Source organism: Aspergillus chevalieri, chromosome 5 (assembly GCF_016861735.1).
Source record: "Aspergillus chevalieri M1 DNA, chromosome 5, nearly complete sequence".
Classification (NCBI taxonomy): domain Eukaryota; kingdom Fungi; phylum Ascomycota; class Eurotiomycetes; order Eurotiales; family Aspergillaceae; genus Aspergillus; species Aspergillus chevalieri.
This window is the reverse complement of record NC_057366.1, coordinates 3,377,564-3,400,437: the sequence shown is the minus strand read 5'-3', so window position 1 is coordinate 3,400,437 and position 22,874 is coordinate 3,377,564. Positions and strand designations below refer to the sequence as shown.

At 51.0% G+C, this 22,874-nt stretch overlaps 12 protein-coding genes across 12 annotated transcripts; 6 read left to right on the top strand and 6 right to left on the bottom strand.

The window, feature by feature from the left end:
- Window positions 1-364: 364 nt before the first annotated feature.
- Window positions 365-2,032, top strand: ACHE_51190A (WD repeat PRP19 family protein; the record flags this gene model as incomplete). The annotated part of the gene is made up of 5 exons (XM_043280990.1): window positions 365-377; window positions 443-487; window positions 550-991; window positions 1,042-1,505; window positions 1,572-2,032. The coding sequence occupies 5 exons, from the start codon at window positions 365-367 to the stop codon at window positions 2,030-2,032; spliced, it is 1,425 nt and encodes a 474-aa protein (XP_043138514.1).
- A 408-nt stretch (window positions 2,033-2,440) lies between these two features.
- On the top strand, window positions 2,441-3,596 carry ACHE_51189A (putative RING finger domain protein; the record flags this gene model as incomplete). The annotated part of the gene is made up of 3 exons (XM_043280989.1): window positions 2,441-2,482; window positions 2,587-3,396; window positions 3,450-3,596. 3 exons carry the CDS (start codon window positions 2,441-2,443, stop codon window positions 3,594-3,596), a joined length of 999 nt encoding a protein of 332 aa, XP_043138513.1.
- A 716-nt stretch (window positions 3,597-4,312) lies between these two features.
- Window positions 4,313-4,853, bottom strand: MRPL51 (mitochondrial 54S ribosomal protein mL43; the record flags this gene model as incomplete). The annotated part of the gene is made up of 3 exons (XM_043280988.1): window positions 4,313-4,604; window positions 4,664-4,746; window positions 4,815-4,853. 3 exons carry the CDS (start codon window positions 4,851-4,853, stop codon window positions 4,313-4,315), a joined length of 414 nt encoding a protein of 137 aa, XP_043138512.1.
- A 286-nt stretch (window positions 4,854-5,139) lies between these two features.
- Window positions 5,140-6,429, top strand: ACHE_51187A (U1 small nuclear ribonucleoprotein 70 kDa; the record flags this gene model as incomplete). The annotated part of the gene is made up of 4 exons (XM_043280987.1): window positions 5,140-5,401; window positions 5,458-5,585; window positions 5,641-5,731; window positions 5,804-6,429. 4 exons carry the CDS (start codon window positions 5,140-5,142, stop codon window positions 6,427-6,429), a joined length of 1,107 nt encoding a protein of 368 aa, XP_043138511.1.
- A 715-nt stretch (window positions 6,430-7,144) lies between these two features.
- On the bottom strand, window positions 7,145-8,022 carry MRT4 (ribosome assembly factor MRT4; the record flags this gene model as incomplete). The annotated part of the gene is made up of 2 exons (XM_043280985.1): window positions 7,145-7,694; window positions 7,826-8,022. 2 exons carry the CDS (start codon window positions 8,020-8,022, stop codon window positions 7,145-7,147), a joined length of 747 nt encoding a protein of 248 aa, XP_043138510.1.
- Window positions 8,023-8,368: 346 nt separating this feature from the next.
- Window positions 8,369-9,848, top strand: MDM10 (mitochondrial distribution and morphology protein 10; the record flags this gene model as incomplete). Its single annotated transcript, XM_043280984.1, has 2 exons — window positions 8,369-8,465; window positions 8,524-9,848. The coding sequence occupies 2 exons, from the start codon at window positions 8,369-8,371 to the stop codon at window positions 9,846-9,848; spliced, it is 1,422 nt and encodes a 473-aa protein (XP_043138509.1).
- Window positions 9,849-10,029: 181 nt separating this feature from the next.
- Window positions 10,030-10,992, bottom strand: TPI1 (triose-phosphate isomerase TPI1; the record flags this gene model as incomplete). The annotated part of the gene is made up of 4 exons (XM_043280983.1): window positions 10,030-10,058; window positions 10,114-10,441; window positions 10,500-10,854; window positions 10,955-10,992. 4 exons carry the CDS (start codon window positions 10,990-10,992, stop codon window positions 10,030-10,032), a joined length of 750 nt encoding a protein of 249 aa, XP_043138508.1.
- Window positions 10,993-11,251: 259 nt separating this feature from the next.
- ACHE_51183S (uncharacterized protein) lies at window positions 11,252-13,231 on the bottom strand (the record flags this gene model as incomplete). The annotated part of the gene is made up of 1 exon (XM_043280982.1): window positions 11,252-13,231. The coding sequence occupies one exon, from the start codon at window positions 13,229-13,231 to the stop codon at window positions 11,252-11,254; it is 1,980 nt and encodes a 659-aa protein (XP_043138507.1).
- A 1,703-nt stretch (window positions 13,232-14,934) lies between these two features.
- Window positions 14,935-16,512, top strand: ACHE_51182A (Protein kinase domain-containing protein; the record flags this gene model as incomplete). Its single annotated transcript, XM_043280981.1, has 4 exons — window positions 14,935-15,286; window positions 15,342-15,501; window positions 15,565-15,868; window positions 15,925-16,512. The coding sequence occupies 4 exons, from the start codon at window positions 14,935-14,937 to the stop codon at window positions 16,510-16,512; spliced, it is 1,404 nt and encodes a 467-aa protein (XP_043138506.1).
- Window positions 16,513-16,777: 265 nt separating this feature from the next.
- On the bottom strand, window positions 16,778-17,703 carry DID4 (ESCRT-III subunit protein DID4; the record flags this gene model as incomplete). Its single annotated transcript, XM_043280980.1, has 4 exons — window positions 16,778-17,251; window positions 17,304-17,364; window positions 17,427-17,641; window positions 17,698-17,703. 4 exons carry the CDS (start codon window positions 17,701-17,703, stop codon window positions 16,778-16,780), a joined length of 756 nt encoding a protein of 251 aa, XP_043138505.1.
- Window positions 17,704-17,981: 278 nt separating this feature from the next.
- FZO1 (mitofusin) lies at window positions 17,982-20,923 on the top strand (the record flags this gene model as incomplete). The annotated part of the gene is made up of 4 exons (XM_043280979.1): window positions 17,982-18,282; window positions 18,349-18,397; window positions 18,455-20,508; window positions 20,562-20,923. 4 exons carry the CDS (start codon window positions 17,982-17,984, stop codon window positions 20,921-20,923), a joined length of 2,766 nt encoding a protein of 921 aa, XP_043138504.1.
- A 501-nt stretch (window positions 20,924-21,424) lies between these two features.
- ACHE_51179S (NmrA-like family protein) lies at window positions 21,425-22,381 on the bottom strand (the record flags this gene model as incomplete). The annotated part of the gene is made up of 1 exon (XM_043280978.1): window positions 21,425-22,381. The coding sequence occupies one exon, from the start codon at window positions 22,379-22,381 to the stop codon at window positions 21,425-21,427; it is 957 nt and encodes a 318-aa protein (XP_043138503.1).
- Between the last annotated feature and the right edge of the window lie 493 nt (window positions 22,382-22,874).

Sequence of the window (22,874 nt, the reverse complement as noted above, 5' to 3'; positions counted from 1 at the left end):
TTATGCGACGGCAGAACCGCCAGACTCTTCAAGCTCCTATGTCTGGAGTCGCATTTGGAAGCTCATGAGGCAGTACTAGCTCAACGGAAGATCGCACCACAATATCTGACAGCGCGCCGCTTCAGATCACACAGCACATTACTGTACCAGAAGTAGTCTATTAAAATAGAGAGAAAGAAAAGAATGAATTATCTGGAGTAGGTAAATGTGCTGTTCGGAGGTCAGCTTCTATGCCAAGAGACCGCGGCCAGGTCGGCACTAAACCCGATCGGGCGTATCGAAAAGTCTCAAGGAGCCGCAGCTCTCGCTTCAAGCAAGCCTGTCCTCCGCATTGCCATACAACAATCACACCCCAGAATCAACCATGCTGTGTGCCAGTGAGTCATTGCTGCTGAACTGTTTATATATTGAGAATGATTCTGACGGTAATTCTGCTTGACAGTCTCGGGAGAGGCACCTCAAGTGCCCGTCGTCTCGCCTAAGAGCGGTATGTTGCAATCATCATCGGACCTATGCGAGGCTTCATCTCATTCATCTAATACCATACAGGCAGCGTCTTCGAAAAGCGTCTCGTCGAAGCGTATATTGGCGAGCACGGAAAGGACCCCGTGAACGGTGAAGAGCTTGCTACGGAGGATCTTATCGATGTCAAATCGCAGCGCGTCGTTCGTCCTCGGCCACCCACGCTCACCTCGATCCCTTCCCTTCTCAGCGTTTTCCAGGAAGAGTGGGATGCTTTAGCTTTGGAAACATACACATTGCGGCAGACCTTGGCACAGACGCGACAGGAGCTCAGTTCGGCGCTCTACCAACACGATGCTGCCGTCCGAGTTATCGCGCGATTGACACAGGAGAGAGACGAGGCCCGTGATGCATTGTCCAAGGTCACGGTCGGGGCCACCCGCACCGCTAGCGGTGGCGATGAGATGCAGGTCGACTCTGCTGGCCTGCCCGAAGCGGTGGTAGCACGGGTTGAGGAGACACAGGCGGCGTACGTTCTGCTTGGAATTCGTGTTGATCTGATAAGCTGACAGTGAACAGGCTCTCCAAGACTCGCCGTAAGCGCCCTGTCCCAGAGAACTGGGCTACCAGCGAAGCTATCTCGTCATACCAGCCCAAAGAAAGCTCCGATGATCTATATCCTGGCGGCAAAGCACTATCCGTTCATTCTTCTGGAGAATTGGCTCTTGTTGGAGGCACCGAAGGGGTGGTTGGTGTCTACTCGATTAACGACAAGCGTGTGGCACAGACATTACAGACAAACGGTCCAGTTACCGATGCTCTCTGGGCTGAAGACAAGGCTGTGATCGCCTCCGCTACTGGGTCCGTCAAGGTCTTCGAGAACGGCAATGAGGTTGCAAGCTTCAATTCGCATGCTGGAGAGGCAACTGCCCTTGCATTGCACGCTACTGGTAACATTGTTGCCTCTGTTGGCGCTGACAAGAGCTATGTCTTGTATGATTTGACGACAAACTCTGTGCTCACGCAAGTCTTCAGTGACGCATGTAAGGAAACCTAACAAGCCCCGGAACGGACGTTGAGCAGATCGCTGACATTTGACTCTTCTACAGCTCTTTTATCCGTCAACTTCCACCCGGATGGTCACCTCATTGCTGCAGGTGGCGTTGACGGGAAGATCAAGATCTTTAACACCACATCTGGCACACCTGCTGCGGACTATTCCTCGTCCGGTCCGATCAAGGGTCTGTTCTTTTCTGAGAACGGTGTTTTCTTGGCTGCGGTTGCAGAGAATTCCACCGTCGTCTCCATCTGGGATCTCCGTCACTCGAAGGAGACCAAGGTGCTCGATACGGGTAGCAAGGTTGACTCGATCTACTGGGACTACACAGGCCAATTCCTTCTGACTGGAGGACCAAGTGGTGTGACTGTTCAGAAATTTACCAAGTCTACCAAGGAATGGTCAGAGCCATTGAGGAGCGCCGTGCCTGCGGCTGCGGTGCAATGGGGACCGGCAGCCCAGAGCATTGTCGTCTTGAATGTTGAAGGTGGAATCACGGTGTTGGGGCCCTAGTTATAATGATACCTTTTTGAAAAGATGGCTGTAATTTTAGCTGGTTTGCGTGTCTCAGGGAATCGTCATTGTTAATTGCATTGTCTTTTGATTTTCATTTTGAAGAGGCAAATATATAATGGTCGGAAAGTTGAAATATATCCCACCAGAAGAACTTTTCGTCCTACATTCAAATATCAGGTTACCGAGCATATCTACAAAATCCATGTTTGTTTGCCTACTTCCCATTGTTGGTGGCAGCCTTGTCAGGACTCCGAACTTCATCCATCGACTCGGAGCTTGATTACTACATGGCCGCCACCAAAGGAACGCCTTTTTTCCCGGACAACGCACGCCTCTTTCCTCTTCGCCTCACCTTAGAATAATTCCCATTTTGTATCCGCTTTTTCATATCAATTTCTCACTCTAATGAGTGAAGGCGTGGAGATCTTGGCCGCCCGGTCTAGAAAGGTACCATCTTGCTTGCTATCTTCCCAAGCGGGGGAATTTTCTTGATTCAGACCACAATCTTACACTAGACGTTCCATTCTCACTGACGACATTCTATTTTCCAGCGACCGCATAGCCGTATGTCACAAACGTCGTCAGCCACTCCCGGCCAATCCCCATGGCCTCCCTCCAGCATGTCTTCGTCTTCCACCTCCCATCGCCCTCTCCAACTCCCGACGCGATACCCCGGAGACGGCCTTGACTTTAGAAGGCCGGTCACTAGTAACAATGAGGAAGTCATTGATCTTACCGAAGAGCCAGACTCTCCTCCTCAACCGCGGCCGCAGCGGCAACAAGAATCCCATACCAGACATCGTCACCACACGCGCTTGCCTCGGTTCGGAAGAAACATCATGCAAGATGTGGTGGATCTAGTAGAGGACGACGATGACGACGATGGCGACGAGGATGATGACGAAGTGCAAGAGGTTGGACAGGGGATACCCCCAAGCAGCCCGGAGGTCGAATTTGTGAGTGCGACGACAAGGACGCCCGTCGCGCCACCAAGGTCGGAAGGGCATCTATGGAGGATGCTCCAGGGCAATTCATTAGCAAGCTTCGTGATGTCGTCAGAGGCATTTCGACGGCCCATTCCTTGGGCAAGTGGTTTATTTGGCCGGCAGCCACATGACGTGGATAGTCTTTTCATTGGTGGAACCTCAGGGGATCTCGACATCGAGTATCCCGTATCTACGACCACCGCGGACCGTCGGCCACAAGCAGATACGTATAAGGCCCCCAGTCCTGCGCCGGAGGGGTTTACGAGGAACGCGAAGGAAGACGGCGAGGTTGTCGTATGCCCCAACTGCGACCAGGAGCTGGGTACGGGCGATGAGATCAAATCGCAAATATGGGTTGTGAAGAAATGCGGACACGTTAGTCTATTGCCATGTTTTGATACGAAACGCAATGACTGACTTTGTTTTAGGTCTACTGTGGTGAATGTACAAGACACCGCGCCCTCTCGAAAGCGAAGAAGGCACCGCAACGGACGAAGCCGTTTAGCAAGTGTCGAGCGGATGATTGCGAGGTACCTGTTAGTGCCCCAAAGTCCATGTTCCAAGTATACTTGTGAGAGTGGACTCTGTGCGATCACCAGAATGTGGTGCTTGAAGACCTGGTTTGGATCCGGCCGGGTACTGCCACTACGGTGTTGCTTTCGCCGCTCGTTGATCCTTCGGTTCCCCGGGTTCGTTCCTGCCTTTTCCCGGTATATTGGATACATTATTATCCCCCTACGTGGTACGAGAATCTGTCAAGACCGGTCCTGTCGAATTACTCGATACAGGGGCAACCTCACAGGTCTGGGTCACATCGACAAGCTTCTGGACATCGATTGTACACTCCTCGACTCAGAGAGTCCGTGGTGGTCTGTTGTGCTCTGTAGCATTTGCATGGCTTGGGTGTTTATCGGATATATCACTATTTTTTTGCTTATGTTTTTCCTAGCATTTTCGATACCCATTGCTTTGAACTCCCCGAAGGAGCAATTTACATCTATCATCCGTGTTTGGATATTACCATGTCTTGCATGAGATAGATACCCGCAATTAGCATAGACTGTACTTCAGGGCCGTTAGAATATGTCCTGAATTTATGGTATTGTGGTCCGATTCCTTTTATACATGAAACGTAAACACCTGCTTCCCAGATCGATAAACAAGAAAAATTGCAAAAAAAAATTGCCGACATCAATAATACATTAACAGAGAAAGAGACATGAAGCCCCCCAACCAGGACACGCTAGCGTGGTAACTGAAGCCACCGCAATCATCCCGCAAAAGACCCACTCTATACGGTTTTGATGTCTCCATGGTAAGGGGACCAGATGCCTCTGACGCTGTCGTTGATACTCGTAACGGGCTTCTTGGTGCGCTTCAGCTTCTCCCCACTGGCTTCCTTCAGCAAGTTCGCCTTCTTGAATATTTGTTCTGGCTCGAGGTTCCGCACACAGATGGCCTTCTCGCGTCCGTTGATGTAGTGGCCCTTGATCACTGGGTGCTTGTGCGGCCGTGGTGAGACTCGGATCTCAATCTGTGGATTTGCTTTGGCGAAGGATGGGAGGGCGCTCTTGAGGAAGGAACTGCAGGACAATTCCCGTTAGAACTGTATAGAAATTGCCATAAATTATGGAGGACTTACACCATGCCCCGCGAGCTACCTGCCCAGTCGCAGTAGTGGAAATCCATGCGCTTGCATGGCAGGATAAAGGCGCCGACGCCGTTCTGGATGAGCCTGTCAGTAGTCTGCCGGATTGAAGATTCCAGAATGATAGTAATGATTTGTAACATACCCTGGCAGCGGCCACCGTTCTGATTCCTTGTACAGGCATTGCTATTCGCTATCTCTGTTCACTTTCGACGGAGCAAGTCGTCGGCAGGCACTTCGGGGGACTTTTCAGTTGCCGGAGTATAATGGACATGATTGGTTACTTTACACGCGCGGTTAACGCTTGGCAGCTTTCTTCCTCCGGCCGCGCCAAGCCTCACATCAACGCGACATTCGCTCCTTGACAATAATCCGTCCATCCAATCCATCCTAATGTCTTCGCCAGCTAACGTCTAGTCTTTGTCCTTGATAAAAGAAAGCTCAGCGACACCTATTGGTGAGCGCACACAATGACTGACAAGCTCCCCCCTCCGCTCCTGGCGCTGTTCCAGCCCCGTCCGCCTCTACGCTATGTCACCCCGATCAACCGCGCACCGGATGATGTGAAGAAGAGCACAATCAGCGGTATTGCTCAGTATCTCCCGGAGATTAAGAAATACGAGGAGGAAATTCCTTACACAGCGACGGAGAGCTGGATCCAGCGCAAATGGCGTGAGAAGTTGCAAAAGAAGGAAAGAGTACACAAGCAAGTGACTGAAGCGCTTCAAGAATGTACGACTTGGGATTTTGCACCTTGCCTTTGCTTTGTCATGCTGATTTGCGTACAGTTGATCCTTCGAAAGACCCGCAAGCCCGAGGCGATCCGTTCAAGACTCTTTTCGTTGCGCGGCTCAGCTACGATGTGAAAGAATCGGACCTCGAACGTGAATTTGGACGCTTTGGACCTATTGAAAGGGTATATTGGTTTTGGTATTTCAGCCGTACTCCAAATGATGCTGACATGTTTCCAGATACGTATTGTCAAAGACAACGTTAGCCCCAAGAGCAAACCCCACAGAGGGTATGCTTTCATCGTATATGAGCGTGAGAAAGACATGAAAGGTACTTGGATCACTTCAGCTATTAAACATTGTTATCCTCCATACTAACCATTTTTGCTTGCGCCATCTTCAGCTGCCTACAAGGAAACGGATGGTATACGGATCAAGGACCGACGTGTCTTGGTAGATGTTGAGCGCGGTCGTACGGTCAAGGGATGGAAACCCCGTCGTTTTGGTGGTGGCCTTGGAGGCCGTGGATACACTAAGGCGCTACCTTCTCGCCCTAGCGGGCCAGGCTTTGGTGCTCCTACTGGACCCGGTGGTGGTTTCCGCGGTGGTTTTGGTGGCAGAGGATTCCGTGGAGGTTATCGCAGTGACCGATTTGGCCCTCGTGGGGGTATCGGCTACCAAGGAGGTCGCAATGGGTTTGGCGGGCCCCCTCCAAATGCGCCGTCTGGCCCAGGTGGTGGACGGAGTGCTGGAGGTTACTATGGCGGAGGTGGCAGATACGATCGCGGTGGAACGGGCAGCAACCGTGAACCTATAAGACCAAGAGAAGGCTATTCTGACCGCGATCGTCGTGACCATGACCGTGACCGCGAGAGTGACCGCCATAGGGACCGAGACAGGGACTATCGTTACCGGGACCGTGAGCGTGAGCGCGACCGTGACAGGTACGGTGGCCGAGAGGACTATGGACGCAAGAGGTACCACGAGGATGATCCATACGATGACCCTCGTTCCAAGAGGAGGTATTAATATCTGTCGTTCGTGGATGTTCTTCGCATACCACACTTGTCATAGCCTGCTGGTGGGTATCTGATTGATTGCTTGTTCTATTGCCCCATTGCACCACTTGGGTAAGACAAGATCAGAGATCTTTCAGCGTCAGCTTCTCAAGAGCTGCCATTCACCTTACCTACGGCAGTTGAGTTCCTGGATCGTTTTAACCTTCACCATCACCTCCATGTCATCCGAAGCTCGCTGGGGTTCAATTTGGCCCAACCGTATGGTTTTGACCTTTCGCCTTATGCGTTTTCCTTTTCATGTGCTTGTTTTCCCTCTGCCCTGGGTCTAATCTACACTTTTTGGGGTAAGTATGTATTTTAGGTAGTCAACATGCATTCAGTGGAATTCCGGTACTGCAACGTGGGAATTATCAGGTAAGATCAGGTAAGGCGTTCTAACAATATTGACCGACGCCAGACATACCAGTGCGGCCGGCAAGATTTAAGGTAATTATGTCCTTTTTGGAGAATTGTTTTCTTATATATTTTCGTAGTTGGCAACCGTCAAGCTGTAGCGCAAAGAGTAGCTAGCTTTCTAGGTTGAACATTTATGTGCATCACATCACGCGCTCTTCGAACAAGAACGAAAGGGGGATAGAAGAAAACGAAGGAAGGTATCAACGCCTCTGCCAAACGCCATGAAATGCCCAAAACTTTTTGACCAAAGAAAAGAATCAAAAAGGCGCTTATTGCCCGTCAACCTCCATTTCCCCTTGGCCCTGTTCAAGAATCTTAATCTCTCCGTTATTCCGCCATTGAGCCTTCAACCCAACACGGAACTCAGAAATCGCAACGCCAAACATCTTAAGCAGAGTCGTCTGTCTCGAATCCAGCGTCTCTCCTTCCCTGCACACAACATACCCCTCCTCTCCTTCGTTCAACTCCAACATAACCTTGCCCTTGACAAGACGCGTGGGAACACCCAATTTCCGCAACTCAGGCTCAATTGTATGGCTAACAGGCTGGTCGTCAGTTGTCGGGATCTCGCCGGCCCGCGAGTACACCAGACCATTGGGGATCGTGAAAGAGCGGGTGGCCTCGGTGCCGGCGCGGGCGAAGTCAGCGGGACGGAAGGTGTCGAAGTAGCCAATGACTGAGTCGGGGTCTCGGGAGGTGAAGAGAAGGCCGACGGCGCCGGTGAGGAAGGGGGTGAGCTTGTGGAGGTTTGCGGCGGCTTCGGTTTCGGGGTTGTGGCCGAGAGCGACGGCCATGACTTTGGTCTTGCCGAAGAAGAGACTGTTCTTGTTAGCATTTGATCAAGTGGGATATGATGGCGCATGGATATAGCAATTGAAGGACAAATCAATGGGAGTAGCCCTCGAATGCGATATCAAACCATACACACGGGACCAAAGGAACAAACTTACCGGCCATCCTCAGCAAACTCCGTGCGCACATCCTTCAAATAGGTGTTGCGCATGTTGTCGACCGAGAATACGAACAGGTGCTCATAGTTCTCGACACATTCGCGGATATTGGCGTACAAACGTCTGGTCTGTTCCTTGTGAGACTTCTTTGCGGTTCTAGACTCGTGGACGACGCGCGCGCGCTTGGAACGAGGCATTGTGAATAATTGGCGCGGAAGTAGAGACTCTTGACAGATATATTAATCAAAGGAGACCAAAAGTCTGGTCGATGTGGAAAGCCTTCTCTTTTGGTAAACAGACTTTGGCGGGTTCGAGAATTTCGACTTTTTTTTTCTTCCGTTGATAACAGCCCGGAGGAATGTTGATGCGGGGCTTATCCTTATCCGACGGGCTAAGCCGGATGGGGCAATGAGCTGATTGGCTTCATCCAGACGAGATCGGAGTTCACAGTCTACTTGTATCTCCAATGACCATGCTGGGTCGGATTGATGGAGATGACAGCTGATTGATCACTGCTTATGACACTCTTGTGCCATTACGATAATGTTGGATTTCATGGATTACATCCAGCTCGCCTTCGCTGAGGGGACCAATTGGAATCGCGACAATTCGTACTCGTCGCTAACAGCCACAGCGCAGTGTGAGTCTCAATTATACCCAGTTAATGAAAACATTTAATCCTCTGACTGGGTGTCTAGCACTCCTCGACTTTACCACACCCGAGCGCCTCCGCGTCCACCTCTCCTCCCTCTCAACCCCTCATTTCGCAACCAGCTACACACTCGGCACAGTTGGTCTAATCGACGGCTCCGTCTCCTATCTCTACAGCACCCTCCCATTCGACAACCTTTCCAGTCGAAGCGCCTTGATACCCCTCCGAAAACTCACCCCGGGCTACCGACAAGTCCAGAGACCAGTTGCCCCGACTCAGAACTGGGCATGGAACTCGATCCTTGATGGTGTGGGCGATTTCTCGCCAGCAAGAGACGGTGGAGATGATGCGAGTACTCGGCAAAAAGCGACATTGCTCCATGCGACGCTTCATCTGCCACCACCAACGACGCTGAATGCGTTGTTCTTGCGGAGGATTTCCCCGACGATGCAGTTAGCGCTCGCGGTGTGCTCGACCCGTGGTCCTCCGTTGTCGAAGTCGGCACCGCAGGCTTCCTTGTTGACGCAGTTATCTCATGATACGGGGAAGTACAGCAATGAATACCTTTTCAGTACGGATAATGCGCTATTTGGCTGGCGGGGGTTGTGGAATTTCGGCCCAGATCCACGGACAGCCTCCAAAGACGATACTTCCCCATCACAATTATCCCTCTTATCCGCAGGCGCAGAAGCATACTACTCCCCTATCTCCTCTCTAATTGGCATGTCCACAGGCCTCCGCTTCAGCACCCTCCCTGCACCCGAGACAGCCTGCCAATCCTCTCCGTCTACCTCCATTCAATCATCAACAAACGGCACTCCAATCTCCACCTTCCCCTACACCCTCACACTAACCCTAACACCGCTAACCGGATCGCTATCAACATCCTACTCCCTCCGCGCCTCTCCAAACCTCTCCTTCAGCTCCCGCTTCGGATTCAACGTCTACAGCTGGGAAAGCGAAATGGTCGCGGGCTGCGAACTCTGGCGCAAACCCAGCAAATCCATCCCCGACCCCGAAGACGACGGCCTCGAATGGGCGAGGCGCAAAATGCGGGAGAATAACCCTGCTTTCCCGCCTGTCCCGAGCGATGCAAATCCCGCGCCGCTGAAGGAGTTACAGAAAGATGAGGAGGAAGAGGAGGCTAGTGACTCTGTGCTTAAGATCCGGGTTGACCAGTCGTGGAATGTACGGTTGCTGTGGGAAGGAAGGGTGAAGGAGTTGTTGGTTAGTGCGGGTGTTGGGTTGGGGCCGAGTTCATTTTCGCCGGCTTATGGGCCTGGTGGTGGTGCGCAGAGTGCTGGGGGTGGTGCGTCTGGGGCTGCGTCGTATTGGAGGAGTGTGGGGATATCGGTTTCATATTCGTCATGAGTTGCATGTGATTCCGCAAGTAATAGGAATGTAAATACTTCTATGAATCTTAAGCAGTTACGAGACATAAAGTGGTAGTCACCAAAACGGATTTCATTTTAATTCGTCTAAATTTTCATCACATGGTGGTATTGGTAATCGTAAATTAAACGGATCGCATCATAAACCTATCGCTAAATCTTTACAGACGGGAGTTGACGATGTCGACGACTGCAACTGTCAGATAAATGCACAATTAAACCAATGAAAGGAAAAGAAAACTTACATGCAGGCTTCAAGCTAGCACCGCCAACAAGGAAACCGTCAACATCGTTCTCCTTGGCAAGGTCACGGCAGTTCTTCTCGCTCACCGAGCCACCGTAGATGACACGGGTGTTGTCGGCGGCCTCGGCAGAGATGGCCTCACCGAGCCACTTGCGGATAGCGGCGTGGACCTCCTGAGCCTGCTCAGTGGTAGCGACCTTGCCGGTTCCGATGGCCCAGACGGGTTCGTAGGCGATGACAACCTTGGCCCATTGCTCCTTGGAGAGCTCCTTGGCGGCGGCGTTGAGTTGACGGGTGACGACGTCGATGGTGCTGTTGGCCTCACGCTCCTACAAAATTGTTAGCTGATAATCAAAGAAACAAAGCTTGCGGAAACGAGTGACGTACCTCCAGAGTCTCACCAATGCAGAAAATAACACCCAGACCACCGTCAACAGCGGCCTTGACCTTGCGGGCAATGAACTCGTCCGACTCCTTCAGGAGAACACGGCGCTCGCTGTGTCCAACAAGAGTCCAGTTGATCTTGAGATCCTGAAGCTGCTCGACACTGATTTCACCGGTGAAAGCACCGTTGGGCTTGTCAAAGACGTTCTGGGCAGCGACGCCGATGTTCTTGTTGGCGACCTGGCGGGCGAGCTGCAGGTAGGGAGCGGGAGGGGAGATGACGACCTCGGCGTTGGGATCGAGCTGGGCCGAGTTGAGGTTGTTGACGATGGAGGTGATGCTGTCGGCAACACCGTTCCTGGTTTTGTTAGTATAATTCTATTAAGTGGTATGTTATGTGTTATTATAGCTATAGGTCGGGGTGTTGATGGTGATGGAGGGGTAGCGGGGTAGATTACATCTTGAAGTTACCACCGATGAAGAATTGGCGAGGCATGATGGGCAGAGAATAAGAATAGGATAATATGAATGGAGGGGATAGTGAATTGAGAAGTAAAGTAAGAAGAATTGAGATGATAGTAAAGAAGGGTAGGAAGAAAGAGGAAGAAGAAGAGAAGGAAGAGAAGGAAGATTTATGACGCCAGACGAAGACAAAACGGGGAAACGTGGCGGGACGGACCAAAGGCGTCCTGCGTCATTTCTCTTTTAATACTACACTAACTAGTACTAACTACTACACTAGACTAGTTACATAACTAGTACTCCGGCAAAGGATATCGTCGCGGAGGGGAATAAGGACGATAATAAAATGGCTCTCGCAACGCCATCCGCTGATTCATGAACCTCGCTTCCTCCAACTTCTCCGCCAACATTTTCGCATGAAAGTCCACCAGCTTCTCGCGCCGCTCAAGTCGAGCTTCCCTGTCATTCAGAATCTGAGTCCGGATGTCATTGTGCATCCGCAACTGCTCCTCGTCCGGAGGAGACTGAGCCCCAGAAGAATCGAGAGGTCCCGGGTTAGCTTCGGGTTCGTGGATAATAGTGGGACGGCCTCGGGTTCCTGGCACGGTAATTTCCCGGGGAGTTTGGCCTGTTGCTGCTCTCCATTCGGCATTGTTATCGCTCGTGTGTCTGGTGGTGGACACCACTTCTTCCATGCTGCAGTCTGTATTGCCTGCCGGAGATCGTCCTCGGTTGGGGTTGCTGTCATCGCCGTCTTTATTGGGAGAACTACTGTTCGGCCACTTCCGACAATGGATGCGATACACTGGATGCCGCCGGTTCAGCTTCTGGGACGAGTGTCGGCGCCAAAGACTCCCACGCCATGGTTGGGGCTTATGCCGGTTGTTGTTTTCTAATTCCTCGTCCTCGCTATCCAGATCGCTCTCGTCACTGAGATCCTCTGTTACAGAGCTCCAGTCGTCCTCATCATCGCCGCCAGAGAGGATTGACTCGTCCTCAGTCTCACTGGACTCAGCAGGCCATTTGGCACGCTCAGTCAAGTTGGGAGTCCCGGCTGGACGATCTTCCTCGCTGTCTACGGGGGGCTTGGATTTTCCAGGGAAATCATGAGGGGTTTGTACAGAGCCGGTGTGACCATTGACTGACTTGGGTTCAGAGCCGCTGCGAGCACGTGCATGCTGTGTTTCAGGCGCCGGGCCACTACCAGGACGAACGAATGGTGGACGACCACGCGCTTCCATTCGTCTGGGATAAAACCCAGCTTGAGCACCCCCGTTTAGCATCCCACGCCCTGAGCCGTGGTTGGGGTGAGTTGGGGGAACATTGAATGATTGCTGAACCGGCTGGACCGCCGGAGCCTGTGGCCATGGCCTTTCCATGGGCTGCCCTCTGCCAGCGCTGTGTCCTTCGGCAGGACGGGGTTGAGGGAACGGATTTGGGTCAGGAGGCGGTTGAGGACGAGGGTAGGGCGGCGGCGACTCATTCCGTTGCGGTATGTGAATCTTCATTGCAGGAGGCTGCTGACGAGTATTGCCAGGTTTCACCCACTGGACCTTGCTTTTCAGATCGCCGATCTTGTTGCTCTGACGAGGTTCCTTTTCGGCTGTGGGATGAACGGGCTTCTCCAGGTTCCTCTCCTTGGTCTCCTCTGGAGTCTCGATCTTCACAGACTTCTGAGGCGCATTGGGGTTGGAGATGGGCTTTGGCAGTCCCATGATCACGACGTCCATAGAGACCGTTTCGAGCTCGCCACGACGTGCATTCTTGCCTTTGACAGGCTTCTCCTCTGTCTTCACATAGACACACTCCCAACCCAAGTGAGAATCGAACCGTGCCCGTTGCTCAATCAACTGGTCGACGAGGGTGCGCTTGGCTTTCGTGAGGGTCTCGTATTGTTCAGCAGCAGGAAGCTTCTTCGACCGGGTCTGGACCATCTTGGACAGCTCGTTTTGGCTCTGGGACATCTTGGTCCGTTCGATGCGACCCCATGTCGACTTCTGACCGGGAGCCGCATCCGCCTTGAAGAAAGTGTATCCCTCGTACAGTGGCGTGGGAGCGCTCACATCGTTGGTGTGGGCGTGGGGTGCGGCAGGAGCCTTGACATGTTGACCGTTGCTTGGACGGCCACCCACGTTGAGTTGACCCAGCTGGGCAGCCAGTTGTGTAGGGTTCATGAGACCAGGGTTCGAGTGGTGGATGATGCGAGGTGCCTCGCCAGGCCGAAGATGAACCGGAGGCACATGCGGCCTCGCATTTTGATTAATAGCGACCATGGCGGCCGATGAAGATTAACAAAAAAATTACCGTAGATAGAAAAACAGCAAGAGGGGTAATGAAACAAGAAAGAACAAAAAGCAAGGAATGAAGGAAAGAAAGAAAGAAAGAAAGAAAATTACGCAAAGCGAGGTCTTTTTTATTGCCGCACCATGAGGGAAAATGTCGCGCACGAGGACGACGGGGCCTTCAAATATCTTTTTGCAACAGCCTCTCTTGAAGGGGGGTCACTCGGCATTTAGCGCATTTGGAAAACTCTCAGCAATCATCAGCAGCGATGTTTCAGGAATCCCATCAATCCCTGTAATCCTTTGCTGAATCCAACGTGATTCGTACATCCGGACAAAGCAATAAGCACAATTTCTACCAGCGCCTATCCAACTGTGCGGTATTGTAGAAAACCGCAGTGGCGAAATGTGACCAACTGTGCCTAAACACATAAAAATCAAATCAAAAGTCCAGGAAAACTACTCATAGTATGGAGAAACAGTAGGGCTCTCCCGGTAAATTCGCCTCCCACGAGTCGAGGATATGCAAGATACCGCCGACCATCACAAGAAAAAAACCCCTTATGACCGGATCAGCAGAGTTTTTGTCGGCAAGTGCTGCAGGAAGACGCAATGTCGGTTCTTATTCTGCACAGGAGTGGCTATGCACCATGCAAGATGAACAGGCCCAAATTAAAAGAAATTGATTGAGGGGAGAATTCATCCTCGTTGGGCAGAGGGAAAGTACGGAGCGAATGATGCAGCTAGAAATACGGAGTACGGAAGGACTCGGATTGTGGCTTTTTTCTTTTTCTTTCTCTACATTTTCTCAAAATATGAGGTGAGAGATTAAGTGAGAGACAAAAAGGAGATATCTGTGGAGGACGAACTACCAATCGCCCGCACGTGTCGTCAGCTGACCTGACTCAGTGCTATAAATATGCCGACTATACAAAAGCCACACAAAGCCATTATGCGCATAAGAGTACTTTTGTCTGCATCGCAAAAGAGGCGCAAGCGATGGCCCAAAGGAGGCGATGCCACAACAAAGCAATGATTCAACCCGACAAAGAATGATATGGGAATAGATTGTCATCCACCTCGAATGATCGTTTTGTACAGAGTGCTTTGTACCGTACTGGATGCTTTATCTCGAGTTTCAAGTCCAGCTGAAGAATCTTTCAAGTTGCCAAATGCTAGAATCACTCTTATTGGACAATACCATACCGGCCCTGTGCCATGTCAGAGGTTCAACCATCCAATTCCAGCATAATATGCAAGATCTTCCAAACACGACTGAACAGACATACGCAAACCCTGCCCAGCATGCAGTGGATGCAGCCCTGCCAACGAGGATCCGATGCTGTCATTGATCCAATCAATAAAGCAATATCCCAAACGGGTCATTGCTTTGACGCCATCGATAGCCCTAAGAGGCATTGTTTACTGTCTCATTGTCGACGAGGATATCAAGGGTTTCTGTTCTACTTGGTGACTTCTAAGCGCTGAAACAGTCGATTGTTCCTGTAGAGTCTGGGATCTCGAGGGTTCCATTGTTTGTCGCGTGGCAGTTCGTTGTTTTGACAGTTTAGGATGAATAGACAAGCCGTCGGCGGTATAAATTACGATACTTGCCATGCCCACGTCTATCGGACCAACGCTTTAACAACACCCTTTAGTCACAACACCTAAGACTAGGTACTTACCCACGCAACATGGCGCATCCTTTGGACAATTGGAGAGCACGACGACCGAGCTGGGCTAACCGCCTAGAAACAAATATCCACGACCTCGTTCAACCGGGAACCGCCATAGCAACACAATACCCGCATCTCCACGAAGCATTCGCAGGCCGACTAGACCAGGCCTGGATCGCGAGAGATGGTGAACACGTCTCACGATGTGACGAGCCGTACGGTAATGCGGCCCGGGCTGACGCAGATGCGTTCCAAAGACATAAGAATCACGAAAATGAGATTCCATATGATAACGCGCAATACCGGCTTCGGAATATGTGTCGCGTGCTGAAGGCGCGTATGACACCTTATGCGAATATCGGTGGAGGCAGTTAGTACCATTTCCTCCCTCTCTATTATTGTGAAAGTGACTGACGATGATATAGCCTACGGCACTGTCTTTCTTGCTCGAGAGCCTAATCCAAATCCAGAGATCCCCACTGAATACAAGTTCTACGCCATAAAAGTCGAAACACATTGGGACATGGAAAATCGAGCGACCTGGAATTATAAGCCTACCATGACCGTCCTCGACGAGCTCACAAGGCAAATATATCACTATATCCCCCACGAAGCTCTTCTCCTAATGCTCGTCTCTAATAACGACAGATTCCCAAAGCTCGATTCGGTATATGTCGATGACAAAGTGCATTCAATCGTCATGGACGCGTGTCTAGATCCTGATCTTCTCAGAATGGACCCTAAAGAGTTCCAAACTAAAGACCCAGAATTAAAGCGCGTCGTTGCTTTCACGGGAATGTACCTCACGCACGAAAAGAAGCCGATTCTCAATGAGGAAGAAGTGTGTAAGGTTGCGTCGCAGATACTCGAGGGTTTTGCGTATCTTCGGCACATGAATATCTCCTACGGCGACTTGTCCAAGGCTAACTTTCTCGTTGATGAGTCTCTCAATGTAAAACCCTTGCCCCGCTTTCCTTAATAAAAATTCAAATAGGCTAACTGCCACAGACCAAACTCATCGACCTAGGAATGACGACCTTCGGCTTCGACGACCCCGACTTCCAAAAAGACTGCTGGGCCCACGTAGTCGGCCAAGAAAATATCCTAACCCCAGAAATTGCCCTGGAACTGGCAAAACCGGAGTGGAAACACCAAGATCGAGAACAAATCCAAGTGGACATCCCCATCCCCTACGACGCCCGCATAGCACATCTCTGGCGAATCGGCGCCCTCACGTACGAAATGCTACACGGCTATGCACCTTGGGAGTCACCCGAATATTATCATGAGTTGGGCAGAGTGGATTGGGACAGGGAAAATGCCACTCAATGGGAGGAGATTTATAAGCGGCGGGATCGGATTATTAACGAGGAGTTGCCGATTCGGGAGGACTTGTCGCAGGATTGTGTGGATATGTTGAGGATGACGCTGCATAAGCAACCGATGGAGAGGGCGACGTTGGAGGAGTTGTGTTCGGTGCCTTGGTTTGGGCAGTGGGCTTATCATGATGATGGCGTGTGGATACGGCCAGAATCCGAGTCGTACAAGCAAAAGCGAGCGGATAAGAATCTTCCTCGTTGGAACATGACGTTTTAATATTCCTTATAATTCAGTCATATTACGATTAGTGTCGACAGGCTCCTGTCGTTAATCGATGTTTCTATAACTGCTTAGTATATAAAGAAGCGATTGCTGCCATAGAGCTGTTGCAACTGTAGAATTGATCCCAAACACCTGTCTTCGTCAATCATTCAATCGACTCCAGAACTCCGTTGGTAACAAGCAATGCATAAGAAAAGCATAAAAATAGACGAGATGAGAACGGAGGTAATCGACTCAAGACAAAGAACACCCTGTATGCTCATCTTCGAAGGCTGTCAAGCCGTGCTTGCAAATCATCATCACTTGTAGTTCCACCGCCGCCACCACCGCCGCCGCTGGCACCGGCACCCACAGGCTGCGCGACTCGGGATTCGCTGACGGCAGCCTTTTGTATGTCTGAAGGAGTCTCTCCCAACTGTGTTAAGCATGTCAGTACTCCGTAACCCAGTGGCAAGCCGGGGTAGATACGCACCGCCTGGTTGAGATCAACACCGATTTCATCCAAAACCTCTTTGACAATGTCCTCGCCCTCTTCCTCGTCGGCCTCCATACCCGTTGCCTCGTCAATCGCATCGTCCATCATATCTTGGCGTTGGTCCATTACATCATTCTCTCGCTCGAACTCCATGGCGATTCGTTGCAAAGCGGGGAGGTTCATCTGCCGGTTCATACTGCCCAGAAGCATCGTGGCGCCTTTCATGGACTGCATCATCTGCTCGTTGCTGCGGACGGTCTGCGCGATTTATGTAAGTCACTGACACGAGACTCGGGTCGGGCTATTGTACCTGAATCCGGAGAGAGATGGCTTGTAATTGCGTTCGCATTTGGTAGAACTTCTGGATATACCTGATCGCAAAGAAAATCAGAGTCAGCTAGATGAAAGAGACGGAGAGCGATACCCCTCGTACCTTCTCGTCCGCACCAGATCCTTGGCTTGGATCTTGCACGCTCCAATCTGGCCATTCTTGGCACTCTTCTTGATATCCTGCACGAGTTTCTTCTCCTGGTTCTCCAGCTTGATGCGCTCCCGGTCCAGTTCTCGTTGCGTCCTATCGAGAGCTCTCTGGTGCTTGCGTAGACGCTCCGCCGGCGTCATACGTTTGCCGAACGCCCACTCGACAATCTACCAACATTGTGAGCAACATACCCCATGTGAGCAGCATGGATAGGATCACTCACATTCATGTTTGATCAGACAAAGGAATGCGACAATATGATAAAGGAAAGACTTGCAGTGACATCAAAACGGGCAGTATCACCCTTTCCGAAAGCCGATATTCACCGCCTTTCCAGTCACATGCACCAGGCACCAAGCCCCTTCGGGCCTAGCGTATGCTGTCACACTCGCCCAAATGATCACTAATCATCGCCTCTTCCCTCTCAAAAAAAATATACCAACAACGAAAACACCCCAGATTAGATCTACCAATTTGCACGCTGATGCAAAATACACCTTTACAACTATGAGTCAAGGGTATTTCCCGGGTGGCAGCGGTTCTTCCGCCGGAGAGGGATCGTCCAGGCATGCGGGCGAGGAGGAGCGTTTCGACAGGCCTCTTGCTCCGAGACCGCCGCCTTCGTACATGACCGTCGGAAATGGTTCGACTTCGGAGAGTGCGAGCGCTCTGATGGCGTCATTGAATAACGATTCCGGATATGGTGGGAGCATCTCTAGTGGGAGTGTGGCGGATGGTGATGGAGGGGCTGCATGGCACGGTCTGATGGAAGATAGACCAACGTACCCCGGAGAATGGAACCCAGCTGGTGAGTCGTCCATCGAAGTTGCTTTACGATTAGTTATACTGAGGCCGGACTGCTGACATATTGTAGTCGACAATGAGAGACAGGTTGTCGCGAGCCACGTTCACCAGCTTCTCTAGTATGTTGCGCCGGATCCCCGACATCTATGCGGATTGGATATTAATGGCATATACAGCAACCAGAACCGGACCAAGCTTGGCCGTGCTATTTCCCGGACTATCGAGACGCTCAAGGAACTCCAAGATATGAACCGACAATGGCCCGCCCACTACCCGTCCGTCTCGACTACCCCCGGATCCCCTTCGCTACAGCACAGCCAGACATTCCTTGAGGGCACCCCCGCGGAACCGGTGCCAGGACAACTCAGACGCGCGACTACGATGCCGGTTAGTAGCGAGGCGGAGTCGAGTGCAGCTTCGGAGCGCCGACCCGCGCCTGAGCCCCGATTGATGAGTCCGCAGATGGCGCAAGAATTCTCGATTCTGAAGCTGGATTTGAAATTGGGCGCTCTGTCGCAAGCTGAACTGGTGCATTCGCTGGAGAAATCGTCCATTGCGTCGCTTCTCGACGGAAAAGTCAGCCAGAGCATCAAGCATCTCCTCTCACTGCGGGACAGAATTGAGGATACCTCGAGTAAGGTGTTGATTACTGGTGACTTGAACGCAGGAAAGTCAACTTTCTGTAACGCTTTGCTGCGCCGGAAGGTTCTGCCAGAGGACCAGCAGCCCTGCACCAGCATCTTCTGTGAGGTTCTCGACGCTCGGGAGAACAGCGGGATTGAGGAAGTGCATGCTGTGCACAAGGATGTACCGTATAACCGCAACGACGAAAGGACATACGACGTCTACCCCTTGTGTGAGCTGGAGAATATTGTTATCGACAATGACAAGTATATGCAGTGCAAGGTGTATGTCAAGGACGTGCGGACTATCGACGAGTCCCTCTTGAACAACGGGGTCGTGGATATTGCCCTAATCGACGCGCCGGGTTTGAACTCGGATTCTCTCAAGACGACAGCGGTCTTTGCCCGACAGGAAGAGATTGACGTCGTTGTCTTTGTGGTGTCGGCCGCGAACCACTTCACTCTTTCGGCAAAGGAATTCATTATGAACGCCGCCCACGAGAAGGCTTACATGTTCATGGTCGTCAACGGCTTCGATCAAATCCGGGATAAAAAGCGTTGCGAGCGGATGATTTTGGACCAGATCAACAAACTCAGCCCGCGGACTCATAAGGAAGCTGCAGAATTGGTTCACTTCGTGTCGAGCAATGCCATTCCCGTTGCACCTCCGCCGCTGGTTGAGCAGCCTGGTAGTGGCAGCGGCGGCGGCGGGGGCTTTGATGATCCCCATGACGACGATGACGACGACGATGACAGTGACAAGGGTAAAGGAAAGGGCAAGGACAAGGGCAAAGAGAAGGAGAAGATCCAGGACTTTGAAAACTTGGAGTCGTCTCTGCGCCGATTTGTTTTGGAGAAGCGTTCTCGGTCCAAGCTTGCTCCTGCCAGGACTTACCTTCTGAACCTGCTTGGAGACCTAAACTCGCTGGCATCCGTCAACCGTGATGTTGCCGAGTCAGAGCTCAAGCGTGTTACGGACGAGTTGGCAGAGCTTGTGCCAGCCTATGAAAATGGCAAGAAGAGGAAGCTCGATATTGCAGACCAAGTTGAGAAATGCATTGAGGGATCATGCGAGGATGTCTACAACCACACCCGATCGACGTTGACCAACACGATCGCTCGTGTGTCTGAAGCAGATCTTGGTGTTGAGTATCCTGGTCTCTTCTCCGTGTTCCAGTACGCAGAGGACCTGAAGCTCGCAATGTTGGAGCAGATCTCCGGCTCGGTCACAGAATGCGAAGACTTTGCCCGCGGAAAGACTGTGCAAGGAGTCGGCTTCATCCAGAACATTGGTCTCTTGCACGTTGGAGAGGACAAATTTGCTCCCCTTAACTTCCGCGCAGACATGATGTTCCGTCGCAGCCGCCGCCACACCTTTGCCAAGCAAATCGATACGGAAGTGGAATTGTGGGATTTCTTCGATGTCGCCAGTCTCTGGGAAAGACAGGAGAAGGTGGCCGGAACGGGCATGGCCATGACCGCTATCACTGTTCTTACCGGCCGTGCTTTCAGCGGCATCAGCTGGGTTGACAGTGTGTTCAGTGCTGTCAAGTTCCTTGGACCTCAAAACGTGCGACGCCTATTCGTCCCTACTCTTGTTGCAGCTGGTAAGTCGAACTTCATACACATTCCAAGGATCGCGTACTAATCGGGTTTCTAGCCGCACTTACTGCTGCATACGTCCTATCTTCGATTCCGACCACTCTCCCCCCTCGTCTCTCGCGCAAGCTTGCCGCCAGCCTTCACGAGATGGACTATGTCCACTCCAACGCCAATCGCATCTCGACGGAAGTTCGCCGCATCCTCCGTATCCCATCTGGTAACCTGCAGACCAGCCTTGCGCAGGATGTTGAAGACCTTGGCAAGCGCAAGAACGAAGTCAGCAAGACCAAGCAAGAGAGCGAGGTTGCCAACAAATACTTCTCGAACCTCTTCCGCGACAGCGGCGAGAACAGGAGATTCGTGGAGGACATTGATCTTGATGCCCCGTTGCCTGGTGCTTTGGCGGCTGCTCATGATTGAGGTTCTTGCGTTTCTCCTTTTTGTTTGTACAGACATAACGAATATGCATGAAAAATCCTTTTCCTATGTTTTATGATGATTCTTCTGTTTGTGTTCTTTTTTTGTCCATATGCCACTTCAGCACGACCTTTTTTACTGGATATTCCCCCCTCGTTGAAGAGTTGATGTTATTTTCGAAAACCATGAAATAATTAAAACATTGTGGTAACCCTATCTGTTCGTCTTATTTAAAACTGCATCGGCGCTTTTGATGACTTGACCAATACCTCGTAAACTTTATTTCACTAGCAATCTAAGATATAAAGATTTCACTATTTACTATCTTCGCTGCGTATAGAAATGCATCCGTTGAATGCAACGCTAATAACCAGATCCTCGACAAACGTAAGGATAAGAGCAACATAACACAATAATGCCAACCTCATATGTAGCCCGGCCCCCAAGAATGGCGTACAGTTGATTCAACTTGTAAGTCTATCATAGACCAATAATATCATTTCCCTACTCTTTCAATAGGGTCTTCAACACATCGATAGGTGTACGTTTTGGTGCAGCGATCTCCAGTACTTTCTTGCTGGTCGTGGAAGCCGAGCATTCTCCTTCCCACGCCGTCTCTGCAGCATATTTGATGGACAAGATAACATTCTTTGGTTCCTGAGCCCCCCGAGATCCGAGCTCGAGAAACGAATCGACGAAGAACATATCTTTGTAACTGACATTTTCGACTTGCGTACCGATTTGCTGCTCAACCATGTTCACAATCTGCTTCCCAGTAATATCCTCTGGCCCATTTAGAACGTATTTAGCCTTATTGTGCATACTAGGGTCGTCTTGGGACAAGAGGTGCGCTGCAAAGACTCCAACCTCGTCAGGGTCAATGATGCCGACAGGCGCATCCTCTGACGCCATCAACCGAAGAGTATCCTGGTTCCCAGTCTTGCGGTACTGTTTGATGAATTCCACAGCAGTGGAAAGGTAGAATGGTGTGAAGACGTTAGGCTGAAGAGAAGTCCACTGCAGGCCGTTGAATTCCGGCGAGCTTAGGAGAGTCTCGATTGCCCAATGCGTACGTGGATAGTAAGCGACACAATCCGGGCGGACGTTCGCAGCCGTGGTCGAGATTCGCACAACGTACCTGACGCCCGCGTTAAGGGCGGCAACGTGGAAGGTCGATTCTTCAGCGAATTGGTGTGGTTCGTTGTGTGGTGCTATGAATGCTCTGACTACCTCGTGCTCTCGAAGCCAGTCGGCGGTGACCTCAACCCAATTCTGTTCTAGTACCTCAACACCGGGTATTCTGGCAAGTTGTTCTGCTACTGGACTGTTCAGAGAACGCGTGAGAGCGATGACCCGGTGACCGGACAAAGTGTTGCTGGTGTTTAGCAACTTTGGTAGGGTTTCAGTGACACTTCTGCCGGTGTTGCCGGTTGCACCGACAATTAAGATGGTAGGGGCCATGATGAGGTGCGTATAGAAAAGATATTGTTTGACGATATTTTCAATATCAACTACGGAACACTGCTATGGTCCTTTTGAACTTATACTTGAGCAGTGCCCCGCTAATGTCGACATTGCTTAGAAATCATGTGGTATAGTATTGCAGGGGGCATAGAAGTTGATTAGCAAGCATGCTCTTCATACTAGTTAATTAATAATGTTCTATCTATGATCATTATTGCTCACATTCAGCTCCAGTCAAATCCAGCAGTGATTCTCCAGTCGATGCATCCGGCGTGTGATATGCTACCCGCGCAGGGAGTTTTGCCCTACGTGGGCACCAGCCTGTTTTCTTTGTCTTAACCAATTCCTCATGATATTTATTTCACTAGAAATTCAAAATATGCCAAATAGAATCACGTTTATCACTAAGGAGGTATCCGTTGAATGCAATGCTAATGGCCAAACACCTAACAAACCATGCAAATCAAAACCTCAAGCAAAAGAAAAAAAA